The sequence below is a fragment of the Macaca nemestrina genome, chromosome 5, assembly GCF_043159975.1.
Source record: "Macaca nemestrina isolate mMacNem1 chromosome 5, mMacNem.hap1, whole genome shotgun sequence".
NCBI classification, from domain to species: Eukaryota; Metazoa; Chordata; class Mammalia; order Primates; family Cercopithecidae; genus Macaca; species Macaca nemestrina.
In genome coordinates, this window is record NC_092129.1 from 154614901 (window position 1) to 154636865 (window position 21965).

Consider the following 21965-nt stretch of genomic DNA (forward strand, 5'->3'; position numbering starts at 1 on the left):
AAAGTTTGATTTATAAATTAGGCATGGTAAGAGATTGACAACAATAACTAGTAATAAGATAGAACAATTACAGCAGTATATTGTAATAAAAGTTGTGTGAATATGGTATCTCTCTCTCTCAAAATAATTTATATTGCCGGGCGTGGTGGCTCACTCCTGTAATCCCAGCACTTTGGGAGGCTGAGGCGGGTGGATCACGAGGTCAGGAGATCAAGACCATCCTGGCTAACCAGGTGAAACCCCGTCTCTACTAACAATACAAAAAATTGGCCCAGCGTGGTGGCGGGCGACTGTAGTTCCAGCTACTCAGGAGGCTGAGGCAGGAGAATGGCATGAACCTGGGAGGCGGAGCTTACAGTGAGCCGAGATCACGCTCCTGCTCTCCAGCGTGGGCGACAGAGCGAGACTCCGTCTCAAAAAATAAAAAATAAAAAATAATGTATATTGTAAATCTTAGCAACCTCAGCATATGATTTTTTTTTCTTTCCTTAAAACAAGAATTTTACCTTTTCATTTTATGGCTTCTCTTTGCATATCTGAATTTCCAGCATCTCTCCTCTTGTGCTTTAGGGCCATGATTAAGTAAAATAAGCGGTTCTTGAGCACAGGCAACTGCTATACTGCAGTAGTCAACCTGATAACTGAGATGGCTAGCTACTAAGGAACTAATGGGCAGGTATTGTCTGCAGTGTGGATATGCTAGACAAATGGATGATTCACATCCTGGGCAGGCCAGAGAGAAAAGGTACAAGATTTCATCATGCTATCATGCTACTCAATGTCAAGCAATTTAAAACTTAGGAATTGTTTATCTCTGGATTTTTTTTTTGGACGGAGTCTCACTCTATCTCCCAGGCTGGAATGCAGTGGCGCAATCTTGGCTCACTGTAACCTCCGCCTCCAGGGTTCAAGTGATTCTCCTGCCTCAGCCTCTCGAGTTGCTGGGATTACAGATGTGTGCCACTATACCCAGCTATTTTCTTTTTGTATTTTTAGTAGAGACAGGGTTTCACCATGTTGACCAGGCTGGTCTTGAACTCTTGACCTCAGATGATCTGCCTACGTCAGCCTCCCAAAATGCTGGGATTACAGGCATGAGCTACTGTGCCTGTCCTCTGGATTTTTTCATTTAATATTTTTGAACCACGGTTGACCATGGGTAACTGAAGCATTGGAAGGCAAAACCATGATAAGGGGGAACTACTACATGTATTGAAAATCCAGATCACAGAATTGTGTGTGTGTGTGTGTGTGTGTGTAATTTTCGTCATGGAAGAGATCTTAGAGAGTGTCTCCTTTATTCTCACATTTCTGATGAAACTAAGTCAGAAAGAATAAAGAGACTCACTCAAGGTGATCTGTGACAGATCCTAGCCTGGTTACCCCAGCTACATGATTTCCAATGGTACTGAGTCTAACATTAACGTTAGGTTTAAACATTAACTTTTGTAGATCAAGAATGTCCACTTGTCCTTGGAAAATTATTTAGCATCTCTGCATTAGGTCCTTAAGACAGGGCCAGTAATTGTTACCTCATTGCTGAGAGCATCCAATGGCACACAGCAGGGGTTTAATAACTAATGGCATTCCCTGACCAAATAAGGAAGCTGTTTCTTACCCTCCCTCTTGCTGATATGTTTTGTTTTTCTCTGACTTCAGGTATACAGAAGCAGGGTAGAACAGAGGGCAGACACCTAGCCCAGCCTGGTGTTACTAAACAATGGCAGCTGGTGAGCCAAGGGTGACCAGGGCCCTGAACTCTGTGGCCCAGGCTTTGAGGGAAACAAAGTTGTTCTCGATTGTGGAAGAGGAGAATTTGGACAGCAGAACAAAAAAGGAAGACAGCCTCTTGGAGCAGATACATTTGTCACAGGAAGCCACATCAAACCCTGGGGCCTTTGCTGAGACTCTCCATCTGCCCAGTTACTGGGAGGTAGATAGCCCCAGGAAGGAATCCAGTCAGCCCTGGGCGCCAGGTCAGGAGTGGATAAAGCAAGAAAGAGACACCACAGAAGAGAAGATGTTTGAACAGCTGAAGCCAATCGAACCTGTACAGAAGATGTTCCCATGGGTGGGGAAGGTAGCTGCCACCCTGCAGGAAGCCATGAAGAGAGATTGCTGGAGGGAGGCATGGGTGAAGAAGGTGAGGAGACTAAGCTAGAGAGAGGTGGGGTCCAGGTCCTAGACTCCAGGAGCTCTTTCATGCATGCTCCTGCCTGCAGGTCAAATGAAATCTCAGATTGTTCCAGACTGAACGACATCCAGAAAAAGGAGACGCAAAACCTTTCTCCATCTCCCGCACCACCCTGGCATCCTTCATGTGGTACTTCCTAAAATTTGTTAGAGTGGCAGCATTTTTTCTTTTGCTTTGCTTTCCTATTTATATTCTGCATATCCTCTTTCCTCTCCCCCACATCTTATCTTTCTCCCTTTCTCTTCATCTTTCATTTCCTTTTTTTTTTTGAGACAGAGTCTTGCTCTGTCACCCAGGCTGGAGTGCAGTGGCATGATCTTGGCTCACTGCAACCTCTGCCTCCCAGGCTCAAGTAATTCTCCTGCCTCGGCCTCCTGAGTAGCTGGGATTACAGGCATGCATCACCACACCCGGCTAATTTTTATATTTTTAGTAGATACCTGGTTTCACCATGTTGATCAGGCTGGTCTCGAACTCCTGACCTCATGATCTGCCTGCCTCAGCCTCACAAAGTGCTGGGATTACAGGCATGAGCCACCACATCCGGCCTCCTTTCCTTTCTATACTTCACAGTTGCTGGCCTTGTGTCTCTCTTTTAATAATTCTCTCTTCCTTCCATGGTTTTATCTTTCTCTTAGGTTTTAATTCTCTGAATCTTGAGACTGGATGTTAATCTTGTACACACATACATACACACACACACGCACACATATACATGCCTACATATATTTATGTAAACTTTTTGAGTCTCTCCTGTTCTTCCAGAAGCCAGTCACCTTTGAGGATGTGGCAGTGAATTTCACACAGGAAGAGTGGGACTGTCTAGATGCCAGCCAGAGGGTCCTTTACCAGGATGTTATGTCGGAAATCTTTAAGAACCTAGCATCTGTGGGTAAGAGGCTGGGCTTCCCTCAGCAAGCCCCCTGTCCTAAGGGCCCTGGAACATCTGGTTTCCCTGGACAGGTAGATCAGCTTACAGTTAGTTTCACTGACCCCTGGTTCTATGCTTTCCAGGTGTGAAAGATCTGAGTCACTAAGCTCAGTGGTAAAGAGAAGAAATGATAGCCTGCATGAAGGCAAAGATAACACTTGTAACATGATGACAGTGTTCTCAAAATATGCAAATTTTTCCATTCATCAAACAAATATTTACTAAGTCACTCCTGAGAACCAGATACTTTGCTAGCAGCTGACCTTTTGAATGTCTCCTTTCTGCATCTACATGTCCCAGGTTATGGTTCTTAAACAAAGGCTACAGGAGGTAACCTGTTGTCCCCATCAGATGTGAAGGGGCCACACCTGGGACCAACTCAACTCTTTCTCATTCCCACACATCAGCCAGAATCTTTCTGCATAAGCCAGAGCTAATCACCAAGCTTGAGCAAGAAGAGGAACAATGGAGAGAGTTTGTCCATCTCCCAAACACAGAAGGCCTTTCAGGTAAGAATTGCCAAGCAGGGAGGAAGGTAAAAAGGTCCCAGAATAACCCCTGAAAGGATGGAGAGCTGATGGGGAGGATGAATGCTCTACAGATGCTCTCCTAGTGAACCTCTGTCCAGCCTGGTCAGACTTGGAGTTGAAAGAGAGCTTAAGATCATAGGCTCAAGTCCCTCGACTTCAAGTTGAAGATCTAGGTCTCTTTTTTTTTTTTTTTTTGAGACAATCTTGCTCTTTTGCCAGGCTGGAGTGCAGTGGCACAATCCTGGCTTACTGCAACCTCCGCCTCCTGGGTTCAAGCGATTCTCCTGCCTCAGCCTCCCAAGTAGCTGGGACTATAGGCATGTGCCACCATGCCCAGATAATTTTTGTATTTTTAGTAGAGATGGGAGTTTCACCATGTTGGCCAGGATGGTCTCGATCTCTTGACCGCAAGTGATCCACCCACCTTGGCCTCCCAAAGTGCTAGGATTACAGGTGTGAACCACCGTGCCTGGTGGGCTGAAGATCTAAGTCTTTCAGGAGAAGTAAATGTCTTCAGTTTCTAGAGATTGAGAGATGACATGAAGGTTGCTTATGTCCATGACACTGTTCTGATTAAAATGTTCTGTCCAAGAGAAAAGAGAAGCAAAGGAGATAGGCTTCATGCTGCGTTGGAGTAAGGGAGGCTTGCCCCTGGTAGTAAATAGTTGAGAGAGATATCAAGCTAGGCTGACTACACTTCTTGGTTTGCCAGGATGGTACTGGTTTATACTTCTCATCCTAGCTTGATTATTAATAACACCTCTTGTCACCTGCAAGTGGCCCAATGTTCATGATGCATTATTATGCGGGTGTCTGTGGAGTGTCTATGGGAATTTGAGCAATAATGAGAATGAGATAAGATAGATTTCAAGAAGTGTTGTTGTAAGTTAAAATTTACATTTCTGACAGTGTTGAAAGACTCCAGTTAAATTTTTATTTGCTTTTCATTTGAAATGCCAAATTTATTTTTTCTTATTTCTAGCCTATAAGGCCCAAGGGCGAGGATGAATGTGTTGGGTGGGAGAGCAAGGGCAGAGACAAGAAGTGTCTTGGGCTGAATGGAGAGCTGTGTTGTAGTTCTTCTTCTTTTTTCTTTTTTTTTTTGAGACAGAGTTTCACTCTGGTTGCCCGGGCAGGAGTGCAATGGTGCCATCTCGGCTCACTGCAACCTCTGCCTCCTGGGTTCAAGCAATTCTCCTGCGTCAGTCTCCCTAGTAGCTGGGATTACAGGCAGATGCCATGATACCCAACTAATTTTTGTATTTGTGGTAGAGACAGGGATTCACGATGTTGGTCAGGCTGGTTTCGAACTCCTGACCTCAGGTGATCCGCTGGCCTCAGCCTCCCAAAGTGCTGGGATTACAATTGTCAGCCACCATGCCTGGCCTCTGTTGGAGATCTTATAGTGGAATTTTGTGTTATTCTTCCTCATTCACTACAGAAGGTAAGAAGAAAGAGCTTCGAGAACAACATCCCAGTCTGAGAGATGACGGGACTAGTGATGACAAGGTCTTCCTTGCATGCAGAGGGGCCGGCCAGTGCCCCCTCTCTGCCCCAGCTGGGTCTATGGACAGGACCCAGGTGCTTCAAGCATCCCAGGCTGGGCCACCCTTTTTTTGCCGCATCTGTGGCAAGTGTTTCAGCAGGCGCTCCTACCTCTATAGCCACCAGTTTGTTCACAATCCCAAGCTGACTAACAGCTGCAGCCAGTGTGGGAAGTTGTTTCGGAGCCCCAAGTCCCTCAGCTATCACAGACGCATGCATCTTGGGGAGAGGCCCTTCTGTTGCACGCTCTGTGACAAGACCTACTGTGATGCTTCTGGACTAAGTCGTCACCGCCGTGTCCATCTGGGTTACCGGCCGCATTCATGCTCTGTGTGTGGGAAGAGCTTCCGGGACCAGTCTGAGCTCAAACGCCACCAGAAGATACACCAAAACCAGGAGCCAGTGGATGGAAACCAAGAGTGTACTTTGAGGATCCCAGGCACCCCTGCTGAATTACAGACACCTATCGCCAGAAGCCAGAGGTCCATCCAGGGGCTTGTGGATGTGAACCATGCACCAGTGGCCAGGTCTCAGGAAACCATATTTAGAACTGAGGGTCCTATGGCCCAGAACCAGCCATCTGTACTTAAGAACCAAGCATCTGTGACCAGGACCAAGGCACCCATCATTGGAACCCCCTGTCAGGATGCCAGATCCAACTCTCATCCAGTGAAGCCCTCGAGACTCAATGTCTTCTCTTGCTCGCATTGTCCTTTGACTTTTAGCAAGAAATCCTATCTCTCCAGACACCAGAAGGCCCACCTCACAGAGCCGCCCAACTACTGCTTCCATTGCAGCAAGTCTTTCAGTTCATTTTCCAGGCTGGTCAGACACCAGCAGACCCACTGGAAGCAGAAGAGCTATCATTGCCCTATATGCGACCTCTCCTTTGGGGAGAAAGAGGGCCTTCTGGATCACTGGAGGGGCTATAAAGGCAAGGAGCTATGCCAGAGCAGCCACCATAAATGCCGGGTGATCCTGGGCCAGTGGCTTGGCTTCTCTCATGATGCCCCCACTATGGCTGGGGAGGAATGGAAGCATGGAGGTGAATAATCTCCCCCCAGGATCCATACCCTCAGGAGAAGAGGCCTAAGAGAGAAGGCCTGCAAAGGAGACAAAACAAAGGAGACAGTGAGCATCTTGAAACATAAATAAATGGCCTTTCTGACTGAGGTCTTTCTTTGTGTTTGGTTTCCTGAGGACTGACCTCTGGGGTAAGGAGGCTGGAGTAGAGGGAGACAGGTGAGTGGATAAGGAAGGAAATATATAAAAGAAAAGGGGTTAGAAGTGTGCATATGAAAACTCGTATTATTTATTTATTTATTTATTTATTTATTTATTTATTCGAGACAGAGTCTTACTCTGTCACCCCAGCTAGAATGTAGTGACGTGATCTCAGCTCACTGTAACCTCCGCCTCCTGGGTTCAAGCGATTCTCCTGCCTCAGCCTCTTGAGTAGCTGGGATTACAGGCACCCACCACTATGCCCAGCTAATTGTTTATATTTGTAGTAAAGACGGGGTTTCACCATGCTGGCCAGACTGGTCTCGAACTCCTGACCTCGTGATCCACCTGCCTCAGCCTCCCAAAGTGCTGGGATTACAGGTGTGAGCCACCGTGCTCAACCAAAACTCTTATCATTATTAATTAGCACCTAGCTTGTTTGTTTGTATCTGACCATCAAGTAGTAGTTGTTGAATAAACAGTGGATACTCTGGTAGATATGAAGACAGGAGAAAAAGGATGAGAGGAAGGAAATTCTGAGACCTGTGGAAGATGTGTAAGTAGAAGGAAGACATTCTAAAGCAGGCATGTTGCCCAGCTTTCATTTCTTGCTTCCCCAGTTCCCTAGTAGGCTGCCAAGACAAGGTGGAGCTCTGGCTAGTATTCTGTAGGTTTCTCCCCATCTCCAGGTTTGGGATGGGGCTACCCATATCCTCACTCTTCAGTTCACTCAGCTCTCTCTTCAATGTTTCACACTCTTCCTCTTCCTTCCCTTCACATGCCTCTCAGTTCTGCGCAATCAGGGCTGAAGTCTTGGAAGAAACAACCACCATTTGCAAAGTTATCATACTGTAATTTTCAGTGAGGAGGTTCCTGGCCTCCAGTTCATGGCAGAGACCATCCTATCTGTTGCTCTCCAGCACAGGTGTCCTCTGATGGAGAGAGGGGCACCTGCCTGTCCTTAGCCAGGAAGGGTTTCCAAGTGGAAGACTGGAGAGAGAAATGGAAAGAAGGATAATAAAAATGGGAAAACGAAGGAAGAGAAAAGGTAGATGACAGAAGAAGGGAAATCAATTCTACTTGGAATTCAGAGTGTTCCTGAAAGTGCAAATTGGAATGTCCCCATAGCAAAGATGCCAGTGAGTATGCAACTTGATGGATGAGATGTCCCCAAGGACCAATCCCTGGGCAACCAGGCTCTCCTCCACCCCTGCCAAGATGTGACATCACTCAGAAAGGGTTTCCTAGAAGAAGGAAAAAATAACTTGAAAAATCTATGTCGGTAGTTTGTATCATAAAACCATTGAACTAGGGAGAAGAAAAGCCCTTGGGGTCATCTTGTCTCCATGCCTGCCTCAGTGGTTGGTCTGAGAGGCAAGGCACTGGGCAGTTGCTGTGGAATGGGCAGTGAGACCAGCTAGGGTGGGGTTCCTGCTTAGGGGCAGTGAAGGAGGAATGGGTCAGGCAGCAGATGGGAATGCCTCCAGCTTCTCTGCCACCTGTAAATGTGTCTAACAGCTGGCCTCTTGCCCCTGTCCCTCCCAGGAGGAGTCTTCCCTCCACCCAGGCTCTCCAGTTCCTCCTTTCCTCTGGGACTGTGATCTCTCAATAGCCCCCCTCTTCCTCTTGTTGCTTCTGTCTCCCTTTCCTCGCTTTTTATTCTGCTTATAAGAGAGAGAAGATAACTTACTTAGCTCTTCAAGGAATTGCCCTGAAAACAAAAAGAAACAAATACATGATCAGTGGAAGATGAATAGCACCTTCCCCACACCCTCCCTGTGGATATTTGGAGTGACCCACACTGCCCTTTCCACTGGGGGACCCCACAGATCCAGTAAGTGGTTCTCTTCACAGTTTCTCAGAAGAGCCTGGGGTTGGGCATGGGGACAGAGGAATAGGGAAATCCCAGCTCCCCTAATCTTGAGCCCTGGTTCTATTCTCTTTCAGCTTCCCATTCAAAGCTGGCTTGGTTCCCCACTATTTGGTGGTCTTGCCTGCTGCCCAGCCACTGCACCTGCTAGTCTTCGATGTAGCCAGTTGTAGCAGATGATCAAGGCAACCAGGGGTCCAAGAACCGGCACAATTACAAACAGGGTTATCTTCCAGCAGGGCACCCTCAGAAAGTGGGGATCTGAATTGTTCACCAGAACAAACAGGGTTAACATGTGTTCCCCCTCATGCCCCACCCACCTTTCTTTTTTGGTTCCTTAACCTGGGATCCTAGAACACCAAAGGATTCTGGGGACAGAATTCAGAGAGTCCATGAATTTGGATGAGAAAAGTACTGCCTCCTTATTTTCATTAACTGGATTTAACATTTTCTTTCATTAAAAATGTAACAACTGGCCAGGCACGGTGGTTCACACCTGTAATCCCAGCACTTTGGGAGGCCGAGGCAAGCAGATTACGAGGTCAGGAGATCAAGACCATCCTGGCTAACATGGTGAAATCCTGTCTCTACTAAAAAATAGAAAAAAGTAGCCAGGCATGGTAGCGGGCACCTGTAGTCTCAGGTACTCTGGAGGCTGAGGCAGGAGAATGGTGTGAACTGGGAGGCAGAACTTGCAGTAAGCCAAGTTCGTGCCGCTGCACTCCAACCTGGGCGACAGAGCAAGACACCATCTCAAAACAAAACAAAAAAAATGTAACAACTGCCAGGCGTGGTGGCTCACACCTGTAATCCCAGCACTTTGGGAGTCTGAGGCGGGCAGATCACGAGGCCAAGAGTTCAAGAGCAGCCAGGCCAACATGGTGAAACCCTGTCTCTACTAAGAGTATAAAAATTAGCCTGGCATGGTGGCGCATGCCTGTAATCCCAGCTACTTGGGAGGCTGAGGCAGGAGAATCGCTTGAACCTGGGAGGCGGAGGTTGCAGTGAGCCAAGATCCTGCCACTGCACTCCAGCGTGGGAGACAGAGCAAGACTCTCTCTTGGAAAAAACAAAACAAAGCAAAACATGTTACAACTAACCACAATATCAGCAGTACCTGTGACTTAATTACCAATGGAAGCCATATATGTTTTCATTCCCATTAGAGTTATTGCAGAAATCTTGAAATACTGTTTATGTTTATTAGTATTTTGAAATTAAAGGTTATTGGGCCAGGCCTGGTGGCTCACACCTGTAATCCCAGCACTTTAGAAGGCTGAGGCAGGCAGATCACCTGAGGTCAGGGGTTCAATGCCAACCTGGCCAACATGGTAAGACCCCGTCTCTACTAAAAATACAAAAATTAGCTGGGCCTGTAGTTCCAGCAACTTGGGAGGTTGAGGCAGGAGAATTGCTTGAACCCAGGAGGCAGAGGTTGCAGTGAGCTGAGATCGTGCCATTGCACTCCAGCCTGGGCTACAAGAACAAAACTCCATCTCAAAAAAAAAAAAAAAAAAAAGAAAGAAAGAAAGAAAGAAAGAAATTACAGGTTACTAGACTTGCTGTTACATTACTTAATGTATTACTTTTGCTAAAGAAACATTTATGATTGGGCATGGTGGCTCATGCCTGTAATCCCAGCACTTTGGGAGGCCAAGGCGGGTAGATCACCTGAAGTCAGGAGTTTGAGGCCAGCCTGGCCAACCTGGTGAAACCTAGTCTCTACTAAAAATACAAAAATTATCTGGGTGTGGTGGCAGGCACCTGTAATCCCAGCTACTCGGGAGGCTGAGAATTGCTTGAACCCAGGAGGCAGAGGTTTCAGAGCGCCTAGATCGTGCCATTGCACTCCAGCCTGGGCGACAAGAGCAAAACTTCGCTTCAAAAAAAAAAAAAAAAAGAAAGAAAGAAAGAAAGAAACATTTATGTTGCTATATCACAAATGTGATTATCGGTTGATAGCTATATTTCAATACAATGATTGTTTTTACAATCTTATGTGTTCTATTTTATGTGTATATTTAAAAACATTATTCTGCAAAGGGGTCCTTTAGACTTTACTGGAGTGCCAGAGAGATTCATGGTACAAAAAGGAGTTAAGACCTTTAATAGTCAAGTCCTCCAAAACAAAGATACTATTCCTCCTCTTTAGGTGTGTCAAGGCGTGTGTGTGTGTGTGTGTGCGTGTTCCACAAACTAGTCTAATTTTATAAATCGTAGGTTAGAACTCTGTGTGCCAGGTGACAAAAGTAGAGTGACCTACAGGCTTGGGAGGAAGGGCTGTGAAGGAAGTTTGCTCAGAGAAGGTACTATCTGTGCCCTACTGACACCTTCTAGTTTCTGCAACATTTATCTAACAGATATTTGGGTGCTCTTCTGTTGGCATTGTCTTTAGGCATTGGGCGATCTGCAGTGAACAAAAAGGCTAGAAACCATGTCCTTGGGGGGTCAATTCCTAGTGGGGCTTGGTGGCTTTTCTATTTGTCCATGAGGTCTTCTCTGATTAGTCATGTTCTGTACTCATGGAAACATCCTGAAATATAAGTACAGGTGATACAGTTGTGTCTTGTTTTTCTGTTCATTTCACCTCCCCAACCAGACATCAGGTTTATGTGTAAACGATCTATATTCCTGAAAAGAGAAATCATGTGCATAAGGAGTTAAGCAGAATAAGATAACGTTTTTGTAAAGCAGTTAGAATAGTGTCTGGCACATAAAAATAGTATATGAGTATTTTTATTATGATTTTACCAATCCTAAATGCAAATGACTTCTTATTTAAAGAAAGAAAAGAGAGGAAGGGACCCAACCAGGAGCCAGGGGTCCTTGTTTCCCCAGGTGACTGGAACTACAGTGAAATGCCAAGTTGACCTGGGAGGGCCTGGATATACCAGAACTTACCAAAAGTCCGGTGGAGATTCTCTGAAAGAGAAACAAATGGAAATAGATTTAGTAGGGCACTCAAAAAGGATCCTTTATCCTGAGTCTTTGTTATTTAATTACTTAAAACTTGTTCTAGGCACGACACACCCACCATAGAGAAAAGGAAACTAAGGGAAAAACAGGGTATTGAGAGGGACAGATGGTCCGAGAACACGACCATTTCCATTATGCCAAAACACTGAAAGGCAAGAATTGAGAGAAAGGATGACTGTAACTCACCTATCTCTGCTCGAAGTTTTCCTAAAATAGAAAAAGGCAACATTTTAGTTCCTGCATGCTCTGACTCCCGGTGGGGACCCTCCTACACCCAGCGCCTGGGCCCCTTGTGCAGGCTATTTCTCTGCAGCCCAGAAACAACCTTAGGAGAGTAGGAAGAGCACTGGATTGAAAGCCAAGGGTTGTGGCTCTTTCTCTAGCTATAGTCTAGATACAATAGCGAATAAAGAATGTGAGCAATGCCCCAAACCAGCACAAGGATCTACTACCTCCCAGCTGCTCTTCGCCCCTTTTCTTGGATTCTCAGTTCATAGTGCTGCTCCAGCTCACTGCGTTGCCACCTCCCATCTGAATGAGGAAGGAGGAGCTGAGCATTTAGTGAGCAGCTAGCTACTCTGTGACTGGATTTGTAGTAGGCACTTTGCATGACTTTTATCCTCCCTACAATGTAGGAGGGAGGATGTTTTCTCTATTTGACAGACAAGGCAATTGAGGCTTGGAGAATCTAAGAATTTTGCTATATAGTTCAGTACCTGAGATGGAATTCAAACCCAGGCTGCCTGACTCTAACATTCAGATTCTTTCTGCTCAGCCATGTGGGCTGAAGGCCTTTTTCATGTGGGAGAAGTAGACAAGCAGGCATCTGGGCTGAATTCAAGGTGACAGAAAGGACTTTGTTGTTGATCCCACCAACACCCATTCCCCCAAAACATTCCCCATACCCTCCTTGCTACTTTCTCCTCTCCTCTTAGTAACAAATGAGAGGTGGGGCATGGGGAGGAGTGAAGACTCTTCCTGCTCCAGCACTGGGGAGACACTTGGTAGGGGGAGAAGGCTCAAGATGAAAGCTCTAGGCACAAAAGAGGAGCGTCATCAGCAGCTGAACCTGAGTCCTCAGTGTTGAATGGAGAAGGAAACAATGTTTGAATGCCTACTGTGTAGCACAGACTTTCACTTCAGTATCTATTCAAAACTCCTAATAGCCTAGACCTGTCTGACTTTGAAGCTCACACTCTCCCAAGTTGCATGGAGCTGCTAGGTATGAGCCAGAGGCCTCAGCTCTACCACTTACAAGTTATATTGGTCTGAGTAAGTCACTGAACTACTCCTGGTCTCAGTTGTATCCTCTGTAAAATGGGGTTACTCTATGCCATAGTTAGCTCATAGGGGAAGCTGGGTCCGCTTATTCATATGAAAGCATTCCGTGAGATGTAAAACTCTTTCATCATGGAGTTATTTTTTTTCTTTATCATTCAGTAGTGAGAAGAAGTTCTGAACCCGGAAGTCACTCACAAATACATGTTTAGTGGTGTAACTCCAAGAAGCCAGCTCATTTAAAGGAAGGATCCTGATCCACCCACCCTCCGCCTTGTACCTCTCAGTCTATACTGCAGGCAGAGGAAGACGAGGCCGACAGTGATCTGCAGAAGGAGCACAGGCAGCACCGCGAGGAGAACCAGCACTGCAGGGCTGACCCAGTAGAAGGGATCTGAAAGGCAGGACACATTGCCCAGAGCTGAATTCTCAACACTCAGCACAGTGCCTGGGGCCCTATAAATCAGGTCAAATAAAGACATGAATATCATCAGGATTCAAAGAAGGTGACACAGAATTGGTCCCTGAGCTTAGCCTTGATGGAAAAATGTTTTTTTCCAGGAAATGCTATTGATTTAGAATGGCAAGTAGTTTAAAGTCAAGATTGTGTATTGGGTCAGGCTGGGGGAGTTTTAAGGAGCAGCTAAGGGACTTAGATCTGATCCTCAAGGCCGTGGGGGTGCACTGAAGGATTCCAAACAGAGAAGTGACCACATCAGATTTAGCACCTACAGGACTGGAGAAGATAGGGAGAAATGTTAAGAGACTGTGATAACAAAGTAAAAAACAACATGAGCCTGAACTAGGACAGTGGTAATGGTATAGGAAGTCAGGGGATTCAAAGCTTAAATACGGAATGAAAAATACATATTTTCAGTAACCATTGAACTGAAATTTAGTGTTTACTTTGATTATGCCTGTAGGCAATACACCACAATAATTTGAACAGAACCTTTGACTTTGTCATCAGTAAAAATCACAAACATTGGCTGGGCGCAGTAGCTCACACCTGTAATGCCAGCACTTTGGGAGGCCGAGGCGGGTGGATCACCTGAGGTCGGGAGTTCCAGACCAGCCTGATTAACATGGAGAAACCCCGTCTCCACTAAAAATACAAAATTAGCTGGGCATGGTGGCGCATGCCTGTAATCCCAGCTACTCGAGAGGCTGAGGCAGGAGAATCACTTGAACCCGGGAGGCGGAGGTTGCGGTGAGCTGAGATCATGCCATTGCACTCTAGCCAGGGCAACAAGAGCGAAACTCCGTCTCAAAAAAAAAAAAAAAAAAAAAAAATCACAAATATTTTCATATCACATTAGAAAAGTCACAGAAATCTCAAACTATCACTTATCTATTTTTGATTTTACATTACTACTATTTTGAAATTACACTAATTACTAGGGCAACACTAACTCTTGTTAATTTAATATTTTGATGACTGTATTTTGGTATAAATGTTTTATTTGGTATATTTAAAACATTCTTCTGGCTAGGTGTGGTGGCTCTCCCCTGTAATCCTACCACTTTGGGAGGCCAAGGCAAGAAGATTGCTTGAGCCCAGGAGTTCTCGAGACCAGACTGGGCAACATAGTGTGAGACCCTGCCTCTACGAAAAAAAATTAAAAATTAGCCGGGCATGGTGGCACAAGCCTGTGGTCTCAGCTATTCAAGAGGCTGAGCCAGAAGGATCACTTGAGCCTGGGAAGTAGAGGCTGCCATGAGCCATGATCGTGCCACTGCAACCCATTCTGGGTGACAGAGTGAGACCCTGACTCGAAAAAAAAAAAAAAAATTCTGAGATGGGGTCTATCAACTTCATCAGCTTGCCAAAGGTGCATAACACACAACAAAAGGTTAAGAGCCCTCTTCTAGAGCTTTTAAGAAGGTAGTTTACAGCGGGCGCGGTGGCTCACGCCTGTAATCCCAACATTTTGGGAGGCCAAGGTGGGTGGATCACCTGAGGTCAGGAGTTCGAGACTGGCCTGGCCAACATGGTAAAACCCTGTCTCTACTGATAATACAAAAATTAGCCAGGCATGGTTGTGCACACCTGTAATCCCAGCTACTTGGGAGACTGAGGGAGGAGAATTGCACGAACTGGGAGTTGGAGTTTGCAGTGAGCCAATATCACACTATTGTACTCCAGCCTGGGCAACAAGAGCAAAATTCCGTCTCAAAAAAAAAAAAAGAAAGAAAGAAAAGGAAGGTAGCTTACACAGGATTTGGTAACTGACCAGATGTGCAGACATGGAGTAGGTTGAGCAATGAGGGAGGGGGACCTTCACTTTTGTGGCTCCCATCTATTTCCCATTCTAGGTCTGCTCCTCAGCATCCAAAAGCCCCGCTCTAATCTCCATGGGCCATGCCGCAGCTGAAGCCCTTTTCATCTTGATCTCTGCTTTAAGGGAGCTAAGTAAGGATATTGACATCGAAGGTGGGGAAACATCACAGCCAATAATGTTAAACTGGTCCAGGAAGGTTGCTCAGGTATAATTGCAATCCTTTAAGCTGTAGACTAAGGCTCCTGTCTATTATTGTGTTCCCTAGAGGAAAATGCAGCAAACTTTACTTTCAAGTTCTTAATGGAAGTTACCTATAGCAATGTGATTTAGTGAGTACATACTTAAGTGAGTACATACATACTTTCTCCCAAACCCCCATATTTTTACTTTCGCAAATAATTAGAAAAGAGAGAAAAGCAGACATTATTAGCCTTTGGATGTAAATCAACAAGAAGTATAGAGTATCACTGATGAACTATACTTGCCAAAGTAAATCAAACACGAATGTCATTGCACTTCCACATCTATCAGTTTACAGAAAAACACAGGGCATGGAGGACCGTATTATGTAGCAACATGGGAATGTTGTCAACAAAATTCAGACAGTGGGAAACCCTAAGGGCAAAGGTCAACAGGTGGGTCTTGTTTGAATCTCACTAAAAGAAATCAACTGTAAGAGTGTATTTATGAAACAATCAGGAAAATTTGAACACAAACTGGGTATTTGACGATATTAAGAAATTTTTGTTGAGTTTTTAAGATGTGATAATAGTATTGTAGTTATTTATGTATTTATTTTTATTATTTTGTGTTTTTTTTTTTTTTTTTTTTTGAGATGGAGTCTCACTCTGTTGCCCAGGCTGGAGTGTGGTGATGCGATCTCAGCTCACTGCAAACTCTGCCTCCCGGGTTCACTCCATTCTCCTACCTCAGCCTTCTGAGTGACTGGGACTACAGGCGCCTGCCACCACGCCCGGCTAATTTTGTTTTTGTATTTTTAGTAGAAACAGGGTTTCACCACATTAGCTAGGATGGTCTCCATCTCTTGACCTCGTGATTCGCCCTCCTCAGCCTCCCAAAGTACTGGGATTGCAGGCATGAGCCCTCGTGCCCGGCCTATTTATTGTTTAAAAAGTGTTCTTTGCTGGGTGCAGTGGCTCACGCCTGTAATTCTAGCACTTTGGGAGGCCAAGGTGGGAGGATTGCTTGTGCCTAGGAGTTTGAGACCAGCCTGAGCAACATGGCAAAACTCAGTCTCTACAAAAATTACAAAACATTAGCAGCGTGTGGTGCTGTTTGCCTGTGATCCCAGCTACTATGAAGGCTGAGGTGGGAGGATGGCTTCTGCCTGGGAGGCAGAGGCTGCAGTGAGCAGAGATCATGCCACTACACTCCAGCCTGGGTGACAGAGACAGATCCTGTCTCAAAAGAAAAAGAAAAAAGAGAAATGATCATGCTGCCTAGGATTTACCTCAGTAATTGAGTAGGGGAGGGTGGTAATGAGTGGGGAGCTGGTGAAGTGGGTGGTCCCTGGATTGACAAGTGCTGCAGCAAGGTGGTAGGCACTTGGAGGCTCATTATAATGTTCTCTCTGTTTTGTATGTTTTTTCTTTTTTTTTTTTTTTTTAGACGGAGTTTTGCTCTTGTTGCCCAGGCTGGAGTGCAATGGCACAATCTTGGCTCACTGCAACCTCTGCCTCCTGGGTTCAAGCGATTCTCCTGCCTCAGCCTCTCGAGTAGCTGGGATTACTGGCATGCGCCACCACACCTGGCTAATTTTGTAGTTTTTAGTAGAGACGGGGTTTCTCCATGTTGATCAGGCTGGTCTCGAACTCCGATCTCAGGTGATCAGCCTGCCTCTGCCTCCCAAAGTGCTGGGATTACAGGCGTGAGCCGCCGTGACTGGCATTTGTTGAAGACTTTAAAGAAAGGATTAGAGACAACTAGTAATAAAATCACAAAAATGACAAGAAAAAATAAGTAAAAAAGAGAGATTAGAAACTCTTCAGAGAAAGAGCAGAGGTAGTTACACCTGAGACTTGCAATAATACCATTACTTCATCTCATTCCTAAATTTGTCTCAACTTCCTGGCTCCCAAGCCTAGGCAAAGTGTCCCTTGTTTACTTGTAAAACAGTTTCTTTTTAGATTCTTAGGCATGCAGACTAAGAGGTGGGAACAGGAGGTTGGAATGTGGATAGCAACCCAAAAGACAACTTTCTCCCCTGAGGCAAAGTCTTTAGATCTTTAGATGCTTTTCTTTTTGTCTTCCTTTTTTTTTTTTTTTTTTTTTTTTAGAGGGAGTTCCGCTTCTCTTGCCCAGGCTGGAGTGCAATGGCGCGATCTTGGCTCACTGCAACCTCCACCTCCCGGGTTCAAGCGATTCTCCTGCCTCAGCCTCCCAAGTAGCTGGGATTACAGGAATGCGCCAAGCTAATTTTGTATTTTTAGTAGAGACAGGGTTTCTCCATGTTGGTCAGGCTGGTCTTGAACTCCCAGCCTCAGGTGATCCACACACCTCGGCCTCCCAAAGTGCTAGGATTACAGGCTTGAGCCACTGCACCCGGCTTGTCTTCCTTTTTTGGTGTGGTAAAACTGAGGCAGATTGTTGGGAGAGGCAGTTACTGAGCTAGGAAGTTGTTGAGCAGCAAGGAGAAAAATCTGCAAACTGGAGAGGTTCTCTCTATCAAACTTTTTGACAAGTAGAATTTCCCCAATGAAAACAGCTGTATGAAGAACATTATGAGACACACAAAGCTATTTCCATATCCCTGCAGGCAGTCTCTAGAAATAATGCTTTGTTGTTCCACATATAATGCCGTCTTCTGGTCCCAGCAGTGCAATGGTCACTCACACCCCCAAGATACAATAGTGATCAATTGTCTGATGTTTGCACTGCAGTTGGGGAGGAGGAAAAGGGAAAGGATCTGACACTAAGGCCCTCAAAGCAGTTTAGTTCTTCAATTAAATAGCAATTAACTTTCAAAGCTCCACCTCCATTCTCTTCACCTTGTCCACATCTTAATCATCCTGAGATAGAGCAAAAAATAATCTCCAAAATCACCCATCACGCAGAACATGTTGAAAATGAAATTCTGAGGCCGGGCACTGTGGCTCACGCCTGTAATTCCAGCACTTTGGGAGGCTGAGGCGAGTGGATCACCTGAGGTTAGGAGTTCAAGATCAGCCTTGCCAACCTGGTGAAACCCTGTCTCTACTAAAAATACAAAAATTAGCTGGGCGTGGTGGTGGGCACCTGTAATCCCAGCTACTCAGGAGGCTGAGGCAGGAGAATCACTTGAACCCAGGAGGAGGGCACCATTGCACTCCAGCCTGGGCAACAGAGCAAGACTTCGACCCCTGCCAAAACAAACAAACAAACAAATTCTGCAGAATGAAATAGTGGAGGTACAGCCAAAAGGTGATATCTTCTTTCTATAATTATATTTAGACATTTGCTTTACTTGCTTATTCACTAGGACCACACACAGGCATGTGTGTATGTGTGTGTGTGTGTGTGCTCACAAATACAGGGTTTTTTTTTTTTTTTTTTTTTTGACACAGGGGTAGGGAGTGGGGGGCGAAGGGTCTTTGCTCTGTCACCCAGGCTGGAGTGCAGTGGTGCAATCATAGCTCACTGTATCTGCAAACCCCTGGGCTCAAGCCAGTCTCCCACCTCAGCGTCCTGAGTAGCTGCGAGGCAAACCACTATGCCCTAGGGTTTTGTTTTTGTATCCTACATTTTGCAGCTTGCTCTTATCACTCAACAATACCTTATAGCAGGCCTGCAAACCATCTGGCATAGTGCTAAAATAATCTTTTTAATGCCTGCATAATATTCACAGTATGGCTACCATTGTTTATTCAGTCACTGACCTACTCAAAGGCATTGACTTTGATCCCAATTTCCTCGCTACTCTGAATAATGATGCAGCAGACATCCCTAAGCATATGAGTTTCTGCTTATTGATGTGTACGTTTGTATGGAATTCATTCCTAGGCGTGAGATGTTTGGGTTGAGGGATCTCATCTTAATTGAGAGAATGATTGTTCCTGGCCACCCAACAGTTAATACCTAATATTATACGGCACTACTCACCTTCCACTTTCAATTCTATTGCTGCCTCCTCTTGGTAAGAATGATCTCGGAAGAAGCAGGTGAAACCTCCTTCATCTGAGAACCTTACATTCCGGATCCTGAGAGTCACCTTTCCCTCACCAATAGCGTCTTTCAGCAGCTCTGTCCGGCCCCGATATTCAGGTGCTTGCTCTCCATCTTGGTCCCTGCCATTTCTGTAGAGATGAACCACCCTAGAGAAGGGGGGCCGGTACCATCCCACTTCCATGCCTGTAGCGTTCTTCCCAGGAGATATGCGACATGGCAATTCCACTTCATCACCGACCAGAGCCCGGATAGGTTGTCTTGGTCCTATCACTCTGAACTGTCCTGTCGAAGACACCAAAAGGAAGAGACTGAAGGTCAGAGGGAACCTTGGCAAGTAAGCCTGTCATGGGAAGGGCTGCTTCAAAACAGGGAAGGAAGAGGACACTTGACTTTTAAATGAAATTCTAGATCCAGGAAGGAATGCAATTTTTTTTCTTCTTCTTTCTTTTTTTTTTTTTTTTTTTCTGAGACTGTTGAGACTGAGTCTTACTCACTGTCGCCCAGGCTGGAGTGCAGTGGTGCGATCTTGGCTCACTGCAACCTCCACCTCCCTGCAACTTCTGCCTCCCTGCAAACACACACACACACACACACACACACACACACACACACACACACACACACGCATGCGCATGGTCCTAGTGAATAAGCAAGTAAAGCAAATGTCTAAATATAATTATAGAAAGAAGAAGATGTCACCTTTTGACTGTACCTCCACTATTTCATTCAAGCGATTCTCCTGCCTCAACCTCCTGAGTAGCTGGGATTACAGGTACCTGCCATCACGCCCAGCTAATTTTTGTATTTTTAGTAAAGATGAGGTTTCACACTGTTGGCCAGGCTGGTCTCGTGCTCCTGACCTCAGGTGATCTGCCTTCCCTGGCTCCAAAGCGCTGGGATGATAGGCGTAAGCCACCACACCCGGCCCCAAGTTTCCTTCTTGAGAACAACAACAAAAAAAAAGTCTCTGGTTATAGAGATATTGTGAATATCCTGGACAGAACATTCTAGCAATCATCTCATCTCAGCATCTGCCCATCTTTTTGCCAACTGTAGCCATCTCTGACTCTTCAGTCCAGGCTTTAAGTTTCCCTCTTGGAATGTGGTGCAGCATCTTGAGGTTGAATCTTCCCATGGGCCTCCCTGTTAGGACTTGGCCAAACTGCTGCTTATTCTACCCTTAGAGGTTTTGCTTTTGTCACTCCATCCACTTTAACTGTCTCTCCACCACTTCTCACTATTCAATCCTTGTTCATACCCTGTTTCCCAAATTCTCCTCTGAGATCTTCCACCCTGGGGATGGCTCTATTTCACTCTTCCTTCTTCTGTATCTTCCACCTCACTGTGGCTCCTCGACCCTGACCCAAACAAGTTCCATGTTTTTTTCTATGTGGGTGTGTTTCTCGAGTCAGACTCTGAGCTACTAGGAAATAAAGCTGCTTTCTCCCCTAGACCTGGAGAGTGGATGCACTGTACCTCTCTCAGTCAGGTGGCTCCCTGAGGATGGGAATCTTTCTGTTGATTTCCCCTCTGCATGTGACAGCCGGGTTCCTTTAAAAAACTTACCGGTGCGTGATTATGCAGAGCAAAGTCTCAAACATGACAAGATATGATAATTCCACAAACATTTATTGAGATTTACTATGGACAGACACTGCTAAGCATGTAATCTCATGTAATCCTGATGGGTACTCCAAGAAGTTGCTATGATTTTATCTCAATTTGAGAGGTGAAAAGACAAGTAAGAACTAGTTCAAGGAAAGCCTTGAGTTAGTCACATTAAGGAGTCTGGGCTGGGTGCAGTGGCTCATGCCTATAATCCCAGCACTTTGGGAGGTTGAGGAGGGCAGATTACTTGAGGTCAGGAGTTCAAGAACGGCCTGGCCAACATGGTGAAACCACGTCTCTACTAAAAATAAAAAAAATTAGGCTGGGTGCAGTGGCTCACACCTGCAATCCCAGTACTTTGGGAAGCTGAGGTGGCCGGATCAGCAGGTCAGGAGATTGAGACCATCCTGGCCAATTTGTGAAACCCTGTCTCTACTAAAATACAAAAAAAGAAAAAAAAATTAACTGGGCTTGGTGGCAGGCACCTGTAGTCTCAGCTACTCGGGAGGCCAAGGCTGGAGAATCGCTTGAACCAGGGAGGCTGAGGTTGCAGTGAGCCGAGATCATGCCACTGCACTCCAGCCTGAGCAACAGAGGGAGACTCTGTCTCAAAAAAAAAAAAAAAAAAAAAAAAAAAGAGTCTGGACTCCATCTTGAAGGCTGTAAGAACCACCCACGGAAGGTTTCTGAGGAAGGGAAGCATGTCAGCAGGTCTATGTCTCAGAAAGATAATATAGCAACTTGAGGATGATTGAAGGAGCTAAGACCCAGGAAACTAGCCTTTCTGTTTTCAGGGTCTCCCCAGGGCAGGAAAAAAACATGTCTTACCTGCGTAGCTGGAAGACACTTGGAGGAGCAGGAGGAGGAGGAAGGAGCAGAGGCAGCTGGGCAGAGAGGGTCTTGATAAGCTTGCCATGTCCACCGTTCCTGGGGACAGAAAGCCCCCACAGCAGGGTCAGGCCAAGTGGAGGGCCTCGGGGTGCATGTCCCCTTACTGCTGAAAAGCCCGAGGGAAGATCTGGGAGGGCAGTGCTGCCTGGGCCCTGCCTCCACTCCAGTAAGTGCTGCAGCTGTGCCCGCAGAAACAGCCCCACGTCACCCTTGCCAGGCATTCACACAAAAGGTCTACAGACTGAGGGGATGACCAGGGTTTGCCTTCCCCACCCCCCCAGAGCAATGGAGCAGAGGCTGCCTGGTACTGGGCTTTCCTCCCCCACGCCCTCCTGGATATCCAACCCTTGAAGGGTCTTGCAGGGGCTAATTGGTGGGGAAGGATCACTTACAGGACCTCAGGGAGAGGCTCGTTTATGGAATATGTAAGGTTCCTCCAATCCACCCCAGCCCTACCAATTAGTCAAAAGAG

The 21965-nt window shown here is 45.9% G+C and overlaps 2 protein-coding genes across 6 annotated transcripts; one reads left to right on the plus strand and one right to left on the minus strand.

Annotated features, from left to right (window-relative positions):
* Positions 1-320: 320 nt before the first annotated feature.
* Positions 321-6372, plus strand: LOC105491564 (ZFP57 zinc finger protein). Its single transcript, XM_024795965.2, has 4 exons — positions 321-2143; positions 2960-3086; positions 3533-3634; positions 5097-6372. The coding sequence occupies exons 1-4, from the start codon at positions 1721-1723 to the stop codon at positions 6251-6253; spliced, it is 1809 nt and encodes a 602-aa protein (XP_024651733.2). The 5' UTR covers positions 321-1720; the 3' UTR covers positions 6254-6372.
* Positions 6373-6508: 136 nt separating this feature from the next.
* Positions 6509-21718, minus strand: LOC105491563 (myelin oligodendrocyte glycoprotein). 5 transcript variants are annotated; one of them, XM_071097400.1, is made up of 9 exons: positions 21431-21718; positions 18929-19276; positions 12829-12942; positions 11457-11477; positions 11196-11216; positions 10059-10173; positions 8439-8555; positions 8115-8135; positions 6509-7414 (listed from the first exon to the last, which is right to left on the minus strand). In XM_071097400.1, exons 1-8 carry the CDS (start codon positions 21516-21518, stop codon positions 8123-8125), a joined length of 837 nt encoding a protein of 278 aa, XP_070953501.1. In that variant the 5' UTR covers positions 21519-21718; the 3' UTR covers positions 6509-7414; positions 8115-8122. The 5 variants fall into 5 exon arrangements, with proteins under 5 accessions (XP_070953501.1, XP_070953500.1, XP_011756377.1 ...); XM_071097399.1 differs by having other exon boundaries at positions 6509-7668; positions 21431-21716; XM_011758075.2 differs by lacking the exon at positions 10059-10173 and having other exon boundaries at positions 21431-21714.
* Positions 21719-21965: the final 247 nt, after the last annotated feature.